A 16,907-nucleotide genomic window follows, 5' to 3' on the forward strand; every position below is an offset into this window, starting at 1 on the left:
GACAGACAGATCAGAGGTGATGTAACATAGAAAGGTATATGTCCCTAGGACCTATTGAACAGGATCTGGCAAACATCAGCTTGTTGCTATTTCCATCTACAGGAAGAACCCTTTAGATTCTAGAATTTCTTATTAAAACTTTTTTGGAAACACTGGTGCTGACTTTTTCTGTTAAGTTACTGACAGTGAGTAACCAGAATAACCAGATATGTTAATATATTATCACTAAATTATGTTCAATTTAGGGTGAGATTGCTTATTGGGCAGAGCAGTGGCCCTAACTGAGATACTAATTTCTCTCTGTTCCCAGCATCCGCATTGTTCTATGGTTATCTGCTAGTAAGACCAGCCATATCATGTTTGTCTTTACCACCATCTGGCCTACATAATGATCATGACTCTGGCACTTGTTTCTCTTCCCACAGGTGGTTTACAAACCCAACAACTGTCAATGCCTTCTATAGCGCATCTACCAACCAGATCCGTGAGTACTGACTGGCTTTGTGTTTTTTGTTAGCCTGGTATCAACTGGAAGGAATTTCTTGATGTCTATGATGAAAGACGGGACAATCTTTATTTTTGTCCCAAAAGTGACTAGGTGTGTTGATGAAAGACTATTCTTGCTGGCTTCTCCTCATTTCTGCTACCTCTTCATAGTGACATGTTTACGTAGTACTCAGTCCCAGTGCCTCTTCTCTTTGCCTCTGTTCTCTATCCTTACTGACTTTCTTGGTGATACATCTAATCTCATGGTTTCAATCACACGTCTACACTGTTGAATGCAGGGGATGGAATTTACTATCCTTGTATAGGGTACCATCATCTCCCACCTGGATTAAGGAAATAGCTTTCACACTGGCCTCCTTTTATCTGTGGTCACCCCTTGAAATCATTTAAAATATTTTACAATATCGTGTTACTCCTTTGTCCGGAGTCTTTTGCCAGCATCTCATCTTATTCAGCCCAAGAAGCAAATGCTTCCAATGGCTTAGAGCAGTGGTGGTGAACCTATCATACACATGCCACATCTAGCTGTTTTTTTTTAATCACTAAAAACTCTAAAAAGTTGCCATCGCTGGCCTTGACCCTAGGGGCCTGTTATCATTCTGCATTTATCTCCTCCTGTGTTTCCATCTCTCCCTCACTTCCAGTCCCATTGGTCTCCTTCATGTTCTTAGAGTGCTTATGATACTGTTCCCTTAGGGCATTTGTATTTAGGGTTCTCTTTCATTTAAAAAACTGGCCAAGTGATCATAGTTCACATTCCCTTTGTTCAAAAGATTCTTTCTCCGTGAGGCATTTGGCCGGCCTTCTGCACAGAGAGGGCCCCCTCCCCGCCCCACATAGGTCTTCTGAGCTGTTCCTCGCCCTATAGCACTCTTTGGTCAGAGGACACAGCCTGAGGGCCATGGCTGCTCACCATCAGAGTCACCCTCCTGTGGCCCCTGTGAGTCTTAGCAGGACTGTGGGATGTACTAATAATGAACAGAGGGAAAACAAGCAGATGGCACTAATTTTTTATTTCTACATTAATTTATATATCCAAATAAGTTGTAAAATATTTTGAGAATGTTTCCTTACAATATAAATATTCATTATCATGAAAATACTGCTGCTTTCTTAAGGTCCTAAGCTCCAATTTGGGAACTAAGCTGCATACGTTATATGGAAATTTAATGATATTTGAGTTGCTAATTATAACTAAAGTTTATAATATTATTTAGATATAGTAATTATACTAGTATTTAAAATGTTCTTTTGGGAAATGGAAGTTGCTTACTCATTTTGGAAGAAAGATTGTTTTCTTGTGTAAAACTTGGTACATGCAAAAGAATATGTATAACATCCCGGTACATGTTAAGTTATAAAGTACATAAGAAAACATAGAATCACTGTGTGCCTACAAAGCTATCACTCTGTGAAGAATTAGAACATCACCCCTACCAGTGCAGCTACCCAACTCCCTCCCTACCCCGTTCTCTGTCTCACCATACATGTGATGACTATACTGATTTTTGTGTTTATCTTTTCCTTTTTTGAAAAAAATATAATTTTAACAATTTATGTAGGGATCCCCAAATCACATAGTTTTTATTGTTAGTTTTTAGCATGATAAAAACAATATCATACTATATACAATCTTAAGCAACTGTGTTTTTCAATTAATAATTTATTTTTTAGATTCATGCACAAAACATGTAGCAGTAGGTTTTTCATTGTTGTATAGTATTTCATCATGTAGCTGTACCCCTAGATTATTATATGCTCTGCTATTGGTAGATCTATGTATCCTCCACCCTCCCAGCATTTTATTCTTGTGAACATCACTGGTCTGAATGCTCTTTTGTATGTCTCCTGAAAGAAGATACAGTTATATACCCAGAAGTGCAATTACTGGCTGGTAAGGTATGCAAATACTCAACTTTACCAGAAAACAACAAGTGTTCTTCAAAGTGGCATGCCAAACTGCAGAAGTATTTCTGTTGTTTCTCATTCTTTTTAGTTCTTGGCATTGTTAGACTTAATCAGTGCAACAGATCAACTCTTAAGGAAGCAAAGACAACGAAATCATCTCTTCAGTATTTCCACACTTATTTTCAAATGTCACTGAAGGTTCCCTGCTCCTTTAGGGACTTTAGTGTGTCTAATAATAGTTCAGTCTTCAGGGTATACCCCTGATATGCCTTTTTCTGGTCTGGTAAGAACTGATCCTCTCAGAGGTTTACTCAGAAAGAAGCCATTTCAGGGTAACCTAACAGGTTCTTGAAAGCTCATGGGCAGAGGGGCTTGGAAATGAACAATTTGAAAGAGTATTTTAATTAAGAGATTTAAGCTGCTTCTATTTTCCTAATGACCAGTGTTTGCTCTTGTTGCAAATTATATTTCCAGGCAGGATGACAAGTAATCCTTTGGGTGTCTTTCCCCGCTCTTTCCTTTCTAATATTCTGGACTACAAATTAAGACAGGTGGAGTTTCTTCTTACACATTTCCTCACTAGGTTTCCTGAGACTCCCCCTGCCCCCGTAGCTCCTCCTTACTGCCTTCTTTTTGCTTCACTGAAGAAGTGAAAAATTGAGGTGATTTTCTAAAATGAACATCTTTATTGATTAGGGGCTGATTCTGACAGCATGTGGCCATCTGTTTAATTGGGTTCCACATCTATGGTGTAACTATACTTAGTAGTGTGATTTATGAGAATTTCATTCAGTTCCCATTATAATTTTCTGATTTATGCCACTAAGTCTGCTTCTACAAGTAGAGACTTGAGTAGAAAATAGACAAATCTATAATGTTGTTATTTTCCCTCAAATCCATACCTTTGTTTGAAATCCTATAGAAGACTATCTTCTGAGTTCTGTCTTGAGCTAGGAGTTGGTTACACAGGCGATACCTGTTAAGACTTTTGCCGTGGGCCGAGAGGTACACCTTTTGGTGGAGTGCTTGCCTGGCATGCATGAAACCTGGGTTTAGTTCACAGCATAGGAAAACAAAAAGATTTATACCTTCACTGTATGCAGTGCTGCAACATAAATAGCAAAACCCCTTCCCCCTTTCCACTCAGAAATGTTTAGAACAACAGATGACACAGATACATCTTTTGCTTTTACTGTAGTGGGTTGTCTCAGGTCAAGTCTTCAGAGACATAGACCAGGAATTGGAAACTTATTCTATAAATTGCCAGAGAGTAAATATTTCCAGCTTTGTTAGGCATATAGTCATGGTTACAACTTTTCGACTCTGCCATTCCAGTCACCAGCAATTCATAAGTGAATGAACATGGCTGTGCTCCAACACAACTTTAATTACAAAACAGGCAGCAGGTTGTCTCCTAGATCAAGATGGGAAATATTCTGTGGGCTGTCATTTGCTGAGTCTTGGAGTAGAGCTCTATGAAACGATAGGCTGCTGGGAACTGTAGAGGTGTGTTCTGATCTGGCTTCTGTAGTTCTTTGGATCTGGCATTGGTGGAAAGATTGAGCAGCTCCTATTTCATTTTCACTTCTGCTAATATGGATTTGTTTCTAGAGTAAACTTCATTTCACATATTCAACATCATTGTATCTGTGAAATGTCTCATTATTGAGTTTTTTAATCTTTGTATACCTCAAAACATATTAAAGAAGTATTTTAAGCAAGTAAAATTTGGTTTGAAAATAAACATGGCCTAAGGACTAAAACCAATGATTTTACTATCTTTGCTGTTTTGTACAAAGTGTTTGATTGCCCCAGTAAAATCATGCATATTGTGATAGAGAAGATAAGCCTTTATCCAGAGGCTGGGCTTATGCTGGCATCAAACTATATAATTAGGCCTGAAATCACACATAGATTTGTTTTACTGGTACAGAAATAACTGTTTCAGACTGGAAGAACTTCTCAAACTCTACTGGCTCTGCTTGAAAGTATAAAGCAGAAGCCAAGTTAGCAAATACTTCTACTGGACTGGAATGAAATTAAGCCATTGAATTCATTTATTGTATTTGGGGATATGAGGAAACAAGGCCTACATCTAGAATTTGGGGATAGTCTGTCATAATTTTAGACCTAGTTGGAAACTTAAGTAGTCATTTAATCTAAATTTCTCATTATTTGGAAAATGTCCCAATACTCATAGTAGTTCCTAGTAATTTTTGTTCAGATATTAAGATAATATTTAAAGAGACTCCAATGACTTTCAATTGCTAGCATCCACACTCCCATGTAGTATACTTCTATACCAAATAAGTCTTACCTATGTAACCAACAGAATACTGTGGAAATGACAGTATGATTTCTGAGGCTAGGTCATAAGTGACATTATGGCTCCTACCTTGATGTCTTTGATCCGTCATTCTGAGAGAAGCCAAGAGCCTTATCAGGAGGGTGTTCAGGTAGTGGAGGGGCCCATAGGTGAAAAAATTTGGGCTCCCTGCCCATTTCCAGCACCTTGAAAGTGTGCCATTCTGGAAGCAGATTCTCTTCTACAGTCAAGTCCAGGGCAACATTTTTACTCCAACCTCCTGAGAGACCCTGAGACCGAACCACCCAAATAAGCTCTTTATAAATTCCTGACCCAGATAAACCATGATATAGTAAATGTTTCTTGTCTTAAGTAACTATATTTTGGGATATGTCTTAGTTTCTCTCTCATTGCTGAGACACAATACCTGATATCCACAACTGTAAAGAGGAAAGGTTTATTTTAGTTCAATGCTTGTAGAGGTTTAAGTCCATAGTTGGCTGGCTCCAAGGCAGGGCAGCATAGCAGAGGGTTATTCTGGAGGAGAAAGACTTCATGCCATGATGATCTCACCTCCAGTGACCCACCTCCTTCCACCAGGCTTAAGCTCCCAACATCACATTTAGCTATAAACCCATCAATGGATTAATTTACTGATGAATATCACACCCTCATGATCCAGTTACCTCCCAAAAGAGCCACTATGAGCGCATAGGTTTTGAGAGGATATCTACATGTAAATCATAACAGATGATTTGTTACTCAGCAAGAAATAACTAATATAGTTCTTAACAAGTCAGGTATTCAATTTATTATGAGGGTACATAACATGGTATGGTATACCAGTTAAAGGTGTTGGCTCTGAAATGCAACAGTTTGATTTTGAATCTTGGTTTGGCCACTAATAATATGCAGCTTTGGACAAGTTTCTTAATATTCTTAAACCTCAGCTCAACTATCTTTAAAATGGAATGTAATGACTTATCTATAGGATTGTTAAGATTATATGGATAATATATATAATGCTTGGGCTAGAGTCTTGTTTGTAGTGGTATTCAATAAATCTTAGCTATATTCAAATGATACCATACCACATATGCATCCAAAGGTGTGCAGTGCTTTCTGGGAGGCACTGCAGAGAGGTAGTTAAATCTGGGAGGGTCAAGATTAGATTCACAGTCAAAGTGATATATTTGAGTGGGCTTTAGAAGGAAAAAGAAATCCACTAGGCAGAGGAGGGAGATTTGAGCATTTGAGAAGAATAAATGACTGATTCAAAGACAACAGATAGGACATAGCATGGTGCAGGAATGGACTATGAGATGGCCACAGTGACTGTGGTGCAGATTGCATGGTTGTTTAGAGAGCAGAAGGAATGAACATATGCAGAAGCAGATGAAGGCCTTGTAGATCATGTTGAGGAAAAGGACATAGTGTAGGTTTGTGTGTGTGTGTGAGGGGAGAAACTCAAGTTATGTTTCCTTAGTCTTACTCTTAAAGATAATGGCTTAAGGAGAGGGCATATTAAAGCTTCTTAGACAAGTTAGGAGTTTTACAAATGGCTCAAGAGAAGTGTGGGGAGGATCTAAACTTAGATGATGACAATCGTAAGGGGAAATAATGGGTGAATAAGTTAGATCCCAATAAATCATTCTTAAATAATTGTATAATGATAACTCAGGCTCTAAATGTCTCCATTTCCACTCCTGCTTTGAAAGACTCCCATAACATCCATATTATAATTGTTCTGTGCAGCTACTCTTTGCTAGGAAACCAATAATTTGCCAAGTACTTTAATGTCTCTAATCTTCATAATATTTCTATAATCTTGAAATTATGGATTCTTTTTAGAGAAAAGAAAACAGACACTCAGAGTGATAAAATAACTTGACTGCAAAGCTAGTAAGTTACAGAGCTGGAAGTACAACCTAGCTTATTGATTAAATGCTGTTAAATCTTCATGCCACACTATTTGACACTGGGTAAAAAATGCGAGAATTAAACGAGGTAATGCAGGTGAATGAGAAGATTAAGACATGATGTAATTATGGTAGAATTGTCATTGTAGCATACCCTCATCCATTTCACTACTAAAGGGACCATTTCAGTTTTGATATGGAAACAACTGTTGGGGATAGCAAAGAGGCAGCTGAGAATCAGAATGCTATTGGGTTGCCAGGTTCTGTTGAATCCATGTCCAATGACTGTGGCATCAAACAGTTCATTATTGCATTATCTAAATGTGCTGCTGTCTGCAAGCCATTTGGCTAAATCTGCACCCTCTTTGGATCTTTAGGTTGTGTGGGGAGGTGGAGGGTAGATTATTTGAAAGGTGCTATTAGCTACCTTAAAGGAATGTTTAGACATACTCTCTAGAAAGGCTTACCTCACACATTTTACAATGAGATTTTAAAAGTTTTATATTAAGTGAGCTGAAGTTAAGTCAGGAGCAAACTTCAAATAATTTGCAAAATTGACAGATTAAGTTCTTATCAAGATTGTGGCACATCTGCTTCAATTGTTTTAGGATGTTCTTTTCCTGTTTTAGTTGAGGAAATTGGACATCCCTAGGACCGCCCCCCTCCCCAAATCTCAAGGCCTGATTAAAGAAGCAGTAAGAATAACATTCTGGGCAGTGTCATGGGAAAAAAGTGCCTTCAACTGGGATCCATTTAATCTCATGGAATGCCCATTGTCCTACTGAGTCCCAGGACCAAAGTCTATAGGAACACAATTTGCCACCCACATTAGTGAGTGCTGCTTCAGAGAGTGGACTAGGCAAGTTAACTGCAGGGCTGGTAGTAAAAAGCAGGAAATGATTATCAGGGTCAATCTGATTAAAGTGACAAGGTGTGTGAGGGGCACTATCATAGGGAATGGAACATACCTGGATGTGAGCCAGAGTGAGGTGAGCATCAGTAGCCTGGAAAACAGCCATGGCAATGGGAGACAGGAAGTCAGGGAAGAAGCTCCCTAATTTATCTTGATGCTCCCAATCTCACTGTCCTTCCTTAAGAAAAATCAATTGTCTTATTTACCTTTACTACAAAAGCAGTGTATATTTATTTCAGACAATTTTCAGATAGGTTAAAATTTGTAAAAACTCGATATCACTCAAAAGTAGCCGTAATTAGTAATACTGAACACTGCTAAAAATTGTTTACTATACAAATTTTTAAATTTAAGTATAGATTCATCCAGTAGTACTGCCTGTGAACATTATATCATGAATGTTTTTTCCACGCATTACATATCCTTCTAAATGAATTCCACCGAACAATAGCACCTAGTTTAAGTTTTTTCCAAAGGACAGTTAGGTTTTTTAAATTATTGTAAAAAATAAACAAAATCATAAATAGTAAGTTTTGTAGCTAAATCTTTGTCTAAATCTCAGACTATTTCTTTAGGACAAATTCCTAGACTTGGAAGGGCTGCCATGTCAAATAGTATGCTCCATATAAGGGTTTCAAAATACATTGTATGAAAAGTGGTACCAATTTATACCTCAACTACAATAGATGCACGTTAATGTATTGCATTTTAAAGATGCTATTGGAGGTTACTAAAGAGTCTTAGTTTATTTGATCTAATTTATATGGGGGAAATTATCCTCATATTTCATCTTGAGATTATTATCTCATACCCCCATGGGGCTCAGTAGATTCACAACAAGCACTTGTTGCGTACCTAGTATACTCTAAACCTTGGATTAATATTATTGCTACTAGTGTCATTTTTTAATACTTAGGAAAGCCATTATATATATATATGAAAGGACCTATTAAAGCTTTACAGTAGAGGCAATTAGTGTTTCTTATGGCAGATACTGAACTATAGCAGTGGTTCTCAAAGTGAGGTGCCTGGGCCAGAAACAACAGAACCCACTTATAATAAATGGGCATTATCTGCCCCTTCTGTGGAATCAGAAACTCTGGCAATTGGGATCAACAGTTTATGTTTTAACACATTTTTAGATACCAAATCTCTCTGCAAGATGCCAAAGTTTGCAAACCACCGAGCTATACAAATGCTGTAAAATGCAAAAGAGACAAAATTTGTTGGATAAATGTGGAATTATTCATTTCTTCTGGCTTGCCTGGGACTATTCCAGTTTTACAGTGATAATCGTGCATTGCAGGAGTCTCTTCAGGGCTGGGCAAACAGGGACAGTTGGTCACTCTGGTAAGAGGGGAAGATTCTCTTTGTTTTAGCTTAAAGGTAATTATGTTAGAAAAAGAAGGGTCAGCAAAGGAAGGCTTCAAGATGGAGGGCAGATTGCAGAAGCTGCTTTTGTGCTTGTCAGCTCTAGGCTGATAGATGTGGTAGCAGGAGGTTACCTGCAGGAAGCCAGCAGATGGCTAAAGCATCTTGCTGAATCCCTTGACAGGAGTCACAGCTGTTAAAACTTCATACTTTCTGGAAAGGGAAAGGTTGGCATTCACCAAACTACTACAAGATGCCAACTTGGAAAAAAAAGCCCCTATTAATCTTAGCAGTGGTGACAATGAAATCCTTTTACAACAAAAAATATAACCAAAAGTGCTTTGTAATTGCAGTAATTTTCATGTCCTGACTGATGGCCCCCTAGATTCTAGAAGAATGGTATCTAGCTTATCTGATTGCAAAATCTAATCCTCAGTTAAGATGTAACATTCATTCTCTCTTTAGAGCGAGCATTATTATTTCAAGGAAGTTGCAATTAAAATTATTTTTGTCCTTTTATAGAGTCATAATTTATAGATGATATTAAGTTTAATTTTTGACAGTATAATCTGAAAACAGTTGTGGCAAACTAATGGAATATCATACACATGGTTTTGAAGAGGATGCCAGAGGAACACTAAGTGAAGAAATTCAATAATGCTAATACTTTTTTCAAAAGAGTCAAGGAGATATTGAATTTAAGAATGAAATGCTCCTAAATTTAGATGAGTTTGAATTGTGTTAGCATTGTGTTAGCAAATTTACCAAAATTTTCTATAGAGAGAGTGAAAATCAAGTACTCTGGGCTTTGAAGACCGACGTTGAAAGTTGGAGCCTCTCATGTTGTTAAATCTGACCAAACATGGAAATAACAGGAAAGGATGTGTGAGTCTGACCCACAGATGTTGTAAAAGTGTCAGCATTTGTAACCATCAATGAAGAAAGTAAAAAAAAAAAAAACTTTGAAATAACATAAACTTTGAAAAGTGATGCTTCTAAAATATTTGCTATGTGGTGATGTTCCTGAAACATATTGTTATGATTATGGTGCTTGATGCTGCAGTTAAACAAAGCGGCAGAAACTGTAGAGATGATACATTATAGTAGTTCAATACTTTTGAGGCCAAGGGCCTTTAACTCAGTCATTATGTGGTCTAATTTTCTCTCTTTACTGTATGCCACAACCATAAAATGAGAGTTCCTGAGGTGGGAGAGCAGGGAAGGCTAAATGGATAGAGTGATAGACCTTGTAAAAAACTGGGTAGAGCTTTTCAGTTTTTTCATTTCTGCATTCTTGGAGATGTGTGCATGCTGCTAAGGATCAAACCTAGGGCTTTGCAGATGTGTCACTGAGCCACATTCCCAGCTTCATGTCTACATTCCCATTGGCACTTTATTAGGAAAAATCAAAACTACACTTGTTATGCCATGAGAGCAAGAGAGAGGAACCAATAGAGTCCCTCATCTAGAAAGAAAAGGAAAAGCAGAACTTAAATAGTGAAGCGTATCAAAGATCTGGCTCTGAATATGGAAAGTTTAAGAAATAATGCATGGGTGCTACCAAGGAGTCGTGTAATGTTCTAGACTTTGGCTAACAAAATGTACTCACAATTGTAGGTAATGCTTCAGTCCTGATCACCCCTTCACAAGGTGATCCATTCATTCAAGGAATATTTATTCGGTGCTCCATGTGCCTGAAATTCTAGCTCTAAGAATGTCTCAATGAAAGAATACTACAAATAAATAAAAATACCTTTTATTGTGGAACTTTCAAATTTTAGTTGAGAAAGATTATTTATATAAATAAATATGGAGTATCATAATGGTGGCATTATAATGAGTTATAAAGCATAAAAATGGGGAAGATAATACCCTATCCCTTTAAAAAGTACTAGGGAAAGCCCTAAAGAAAAGGTGAGAGCTGAGCATGGTAAATACCTGAAGCAAGCCATCCAGGAGTGGTGGAAAGAAAGTCCTAGGCAAGGGAGAGAGGAGTGGAGACAAGGAAATGATTATTTTTTTCATCTCTTTCTATGCAGGGTGAATTTGCTACTTCTGAGTATATTTGTTTTCTTAAGGTCTGAGCGGTGGGACAGTGGACTAATTTTGTTTTCCTCTCTATATTTTTCTGTACTAAAAAATCTAACGCAATTTTACAATGATAAAATGGTCCTGAAACATGGAAGCATTTAATTTCTCTTGGAAAGCTGTAGCTACAGTCAGGATATGATTTAATGACTATAAAAGTCAAGTAGTTGAACTTGAGCTAATCACCCACTAAATGTGATCAGTTCCTTGGCAATTATGTTAAAAATAAAAGCTCTGTGTGTGTTCTATGGTCAGCATTTTGCTAAGCTCCAATTAGGTTAGTCAGTACTCACTGACAGGAGAGTTATAATGAGAAAGTTCACTAAAAATGAAAGATTGACCCAAGTAGAAAAGAAAAGCATGCCCCGGTGGTTGTCTCAGGTGCAAATTTTAAAAAGAATCATTACTAATAGTGAGATCATTGCTGCATATGATGCTAATATTTGCTTTTGTTAGAAGGTACTCATTGGAATTATATAACAACAGTACTGTTATCTTATGTGAACAAGTACAAGAGCAAAATAATACTATGTAAACTCAGTTACTTGTTTTTAGGTAGCCTTTAGAAGAATCTTCTGAGGGCCGGGGATACAGCTCAGTGGTACACTTGCTTGCCTGGCAAGTGTGAAGTTGTAAGTTCGATCACCAGTCTAAAAACAAATAAAAAAAATCCAAAATAAACCAAAAAGAAAAAAAAGAACTTTTTTTGTAATGCATGAACTTATTTCTAAAAGAGTTAATTTTAATTATACAAGTTACCTTTGAGTAATCAAAATTTTAAATATTATGTTTATGTCCAAAGCCCGTTGACCATCATTATCCCAGTTTTCTCCAAAAAATAACCAATACAATCACTTTGATACATATTTGACTGATATTTTTGTATATATATATATATATATATATATATATATATATCACTGATAGCATGGTTATTTTTAAATAATATTTATGTATCTGCACCTATGTCTTGATTCATTCCAACAATTATCTTAAAGATATTTTTACATGCTAGAATTTTAAGACTGATTTTTTTTTATTTTGCTGCATACCAACTAGTCTACCCCGTGGTTATACCATGATTAAGCCATTTCCTTCCTGCTGGACATTTAATTTGTTCCATACCTTTCTCAGTTACAAACAGTGCAGCAGTGAATTCCACAATGCCCTCAGGCACGTGCTTGGGCAGTCCTTTTCACAGTGTGGTACCTGGACTAGCAACAACAAACTCCCCTGGGAACTTGTTAGGGATGCCGACTGCCAGCCATGCTCCAGACCTACTGACTGAGACTGAGGCTCGATGATCTGTAGTATCGTAATGACCTTTCCAGTGATTCTTATGCATAACATGTGAGAACCATTGGTGAGTGTGTGTGTACACTACACACATATTTGTGTATAGTCAGTTATCTTTTACTGTGACATACTCCTAAACATCCCTTACACTGTACAAAATTGCATTAATAAAAGTCACAGGGGTTGTAAGAAAAATGGGACTAGACACAACAATTAAAAATACCTTATGACATAAACAAAAGCTGGCATCCTAATAAAAATAAAGCATAGTTTGATACATGTTAGATGAGTAAATAATACAGATGCTATCATGAATATGGTACTTTCCCTTGAAAAGACCTGATGTTTGCCTATGGAAGTTGTGGGTGGAAGAGTTCCCTCTTATGAGCTATTGGATAGGTGATGGAAAAAAGATTGATATGGGAAGGAAAATGTTGGCACCAGATGAGGTGGGTGTGGCTTGTAACCCATGTGGTGAATTGGAGCAGTGGCTTACATTGAGGTGTAGATGTGGGTGTTTTGTGTATTCTCGTGACACAGCTCAGTTGTGTGCAGGTTTTTGCTTTTACCTGGCTTTCCTCATTGATAGAATTGCACATAAGGGAATGTGAAATTGGAGTTATGCCTGAAATTTTCTACAGTCTATCTATCATATTGGAAGAAATTGGTCTTTTTTTATATAAAAGAATACATTCTGTTAAGAATGAACTGACTATGTATCCACACATGTACCTTAATATATATATATATATATATATATATATATATTATGCAAAAAGAACTCCATAGAGTGTACTTTGAAGGTTTTCCACTTAATTTTTTCACTTAGTGTCTCTTAGAGGTTTTCCCTATATCACAGATGCTAATTTTTTGTGTGTGAAAAGGACTTTATACTACTACCAACATACCCCTTAACTCCTGGCCAATATTGCCTTTTATCAAATTTATTACTTACTTTTTGCCAAACCAGGAGTTAAACTTCAAATTTCTCTCCCCACCCCCAATGCATAATCACGTTGAGAGGTATGCTGTCCATAAATATACTGATAAAAAAAGAATCTTTAAAATGTGACACAGATGAGAGGTTCTGCAATGGGAAAAAATGAAATCAAGTGGATATGTGAAAAAAAATAAAACCCTATTAAAAATGAAGCCTAAAGAATTTGACTCTCTGCTTTTTTTTTTACCTTTGCTAACACAGCTTATCTACTTTATGAGATAAGATATTGAGTTGACCCCGTTGGGATTCCATCTATCACTCTAGCTAGTTGACATCTCCAAAAAATGCAGCTTACATTGTTAATCCATTCACTGCAGCAAAAACATGCCTAAGGGCATCAGATGCTTCTGTTTATCAGTATCAGGGTTCCATGGCCCCACAGGCGGAGAAGACACAGCTGATCAGGGTAATGTGATGGCTTTAACACTGGAGTCTGGGGCCCCTGAATGCAAAAGCTATATAAATTGAGGTTCATGAAGGTGTCAGATGTTCTCCTATTAAGAGGTTGGCAGTGAATGAAACTGTTTCCAGCTGGGCACATTACCACACAGGGCAGACATAATGATTTAATAATTAAATCATATTAGTTTATGATCATTGTTCTTATTAGGTGATATCACTGCTTTTGAATGATTTATTGAGTGAAGCTGAATTTTCATAAAAATACTGATTTGCATTTGTATGCAATATATACTTGAATATCTACCTATCTTCAAATTAGAATGACTTACTAAAAGTAATCACCAAAAATTAGCATGGAATATTTATGTGAAGACACCAAAGATATTTAAGGAAATGTAGAAATTATAAAGATTAATGTAACATTACCTTTTCAGATTCAGTCACTTAAATGCATTTTCTTTTATTTGAAAGCTGTAAAGAGAATTACTAGCTGAATCAGTCTGCTTGTAATTAGTTTTTGTACACCTTGGAATCTCAAACTATATTATTAATAAATTATATAAAATTACATTTATGTAAAAGACTTTTATGAAATCAACATTTGGCTTCTAATAAAGTCACTTCCTTGGGGTACTTTAACTCATGAAAAGGATTTTCAGTTTCAAGAAACCTACACAAGCTCCTCTGAAGCAGGCAAGGACATTGAAGAGGCCACCTCACTCCCACTCTCCTCCTCGCCCTTTCTTGCCCTCTCCCAGTCTTCCTTCCTACCCTCTCTAGCTGTCATAACTCATCAACCTAGAGTGCAAAATTTAGTGGTGAATTGCAAGGGCAAAACCAAGTATTTCTCTTACTATTCTATACCAGGGTTGGCTACATGACTTGCAGGAACTAGTGCAAAATGAAAATGCAAAGCCTCTTGTGCAGAAAGCAGAAGAGTGCCACTTTAGCCACTGAAGGTGATAAAATATAAAGCTTTGTCCTGTCTTTCATGATATCTCTCTTTTGATTTGTTACAGTATTTTATTTGCTATTTACTGTTACAAGAAAACTGAAATTTTATATCATTAGCATGAAATTTTCTGTTCATCTTTATATTCTATAATACACGTTTTACTGCAAATTCTGGAGCATTTAACAGGCATACGGAATTGTCAAAATGACACAGTTTGCATTTTCAAGCTTATGCATGACTATATTTTTTTTTCTTACCGATGAGGTAGAAAGGCTCTACAGAAGGAACTCAACCATTTTTATTGTACTTCTTAATACATATACAGTCTACCAATGCTCTCTACTTTAAGCATACTGATGAGTAAAGGAAGACTGAAAGGAAAAGAAATTATGGACTGCCCTATCTTTTCCTTCCTTCTGTTATTTTCAGCAAAAAAGGTTAGCAAATATAGGATATGACAGGGATCATTCAGCTTCTTAAAATACCGTTTCCTTCTTTCAGCAATACAGAATTTGGTTTGTATGGAAAGCATAGCCTCTTGGAGCTGTCCAAGCCCCAGTTCACTCAGTTCTGAGGAACAAGCTTATCCAATACTCTGTGACTCAACAAACTCGCATGCATTGTGGGTCTGCCAGAATCCTGAGTGCCTAGAAGGAATCACTAGTGGTATGTGCCAGCTGGGCACCTAGGATCTGCACTTACGTGTTTCCTCTATTGTCACACATATTCCATTGGGCCTGCAGACTCCGTTTACAAAATACAAGGTCACAGATTAAATTCAGAAGAATTTCAAGAGGGTGACAGTAGAATATTAAACCAAGTGTGGAGTACTTCTGCATGTGTGGCTTGTCTGATTACACATCCATGAAGCTAGGCCCTTTCTGCATCACAGGAAGCTGCTGACAGCCTGAAGGCTCATGTGCATGCAGAGTAGGGAGGGACTGAGTTCAAAGCAGATGGGTCACTCTCAGTAGTATATCTGTGCAAAATGGTGTCCTTGAAATGCTTCCAGTGAATTAATATTACCCTGGACAACTGGATCTCTTAGGTGGCCTCCAGTTTCAAAAGAAGAGGTCTTTCAGCTGAGAGGCTAGAAGGTTGCAGCTACAGCAGGAACCATGGACTCATCATTAAATCAGTCTCTCTATATCCTTAATAGTTTTTGTTTGTTTTACTCCTAGGATTTCCAGCAGGGGAGCTCCAGAAGCCTTTCTTTTGGGGAACAGAGTATCCTCGGTGAGTAAATTAATAAAGAAACCAATTATTGAGAAATTAGGAGAAAGACCATGTTGTTTTAGCAAAGGACAGTGTATAAAGTCAAAGAAGTCAAATCAGTAATAGTTCAGCAGACGGGGGTGTGGAACCTAGTGTGGGACGGCTCTACTCTTAACTATTTTGGGTATTTTTTTCTATTAGGTCTTTGTTTCTGGTTCTTCATTGCTGTAGTGTATAACTATACTGGAAGGCTAACTCATACATACATCTTTTTAATTTGTATGCATTTATTCACTTCAAAGATTATTGTAGGTATGACATTCTAAAACCTTTGCAGGTGAAGGAACAATGTAAGAAATATGCTTAGAGAAAGACAAAGTATTCTGTTGGGCTGTCTCAAGTGATATATGAAGGAAAATAGTCTGGAAAAGAAGATTGAAATCTGATATTAGATGAAGATCTTGGATACTAACAAGCAATAGAACATCTTGAAGTTTTTAAACAACATAATTAAATATGTCCTTTGAAATATTACTTGTGTAGTTATAGAGTAGGTCAAAATAGTGCCTGGATATAGGACTACCAGTTCAAAGGCTGTTAATAACAGTAGACTATACATTTGTACAATCCAGAATTTCCATATATCGTAGGGATTCTCCTAATATTCATTACCAATAACATCACCACTTTTATTCTATGCCTGTGTGCTCTGGTACCTTAATGTGTAAACAATTTTGCCTTGATTTTAGAAGTTGAGTGTTCTATGCTTTTCTTGGATATATAACAAACCCCTTATGATCACTGATGTTAAAAAAATATGGGATTGCATAATTATATAAATAAGATAAATACAGTAGCAGTGTTTTGATTTGGGATTCTCTGGTAGCAGGCCCTGTGATAAGGATTCAAGTGCAAGCAGTTCTTTTGGAAGGCGGTACCAGAAAACACAAGCAAAGGAGAGAGGAAGTAAGACAGAGAAGGAAGGAAGCCAATAGATTTTGTCCTATGAATCTTTTGTGGCTGCCAAA

The 16,907-nt window shown here is 37.0% G+C and overlaps 1 protein-coding gene across 1 annotated transcript in view; it reads left to right on the forward strand.

Annotated features, from left to right (window-relative positions):
* Phex (phosphate regulating endopeptidase X-linked) overlaps positions 1-16,907 on the forward strand; it is a 190,116-nt gene that overhangs the window by 149,318 nt on the left and 23,891 nt on the right. The window contains exons 15-16 of the mRNA XM_003466402.4: positions 426-484; positions 15,846-15,900. Of these exons, the coding sequence (XP_003466450.1) occupies positions 426-484; positions 15,846-15,900 (114 nt within the window). The remainder of the gene's footprint in view (positions 1-425; positions 485-15,845; positions 15,901-16,907) is intronic.

Source organism: Cavia porcellus, unplaced genomic scaffold, assembly GCF_034190915.1.
Source record: "Cavia porcellus strain 051 isolate PalLab524CR breed Dunkin Hartley unplaced genomic scaffold, mCavPor4.1 scaffold_33, whole genome shotgun sequence".
Taxonomy (NCBI): domain Eukaryota; kingdom Metazoa; phylum Chordata; class Mammalia; order Rodentia; family Caviidae; genus Cavia; species Cavia porcellus.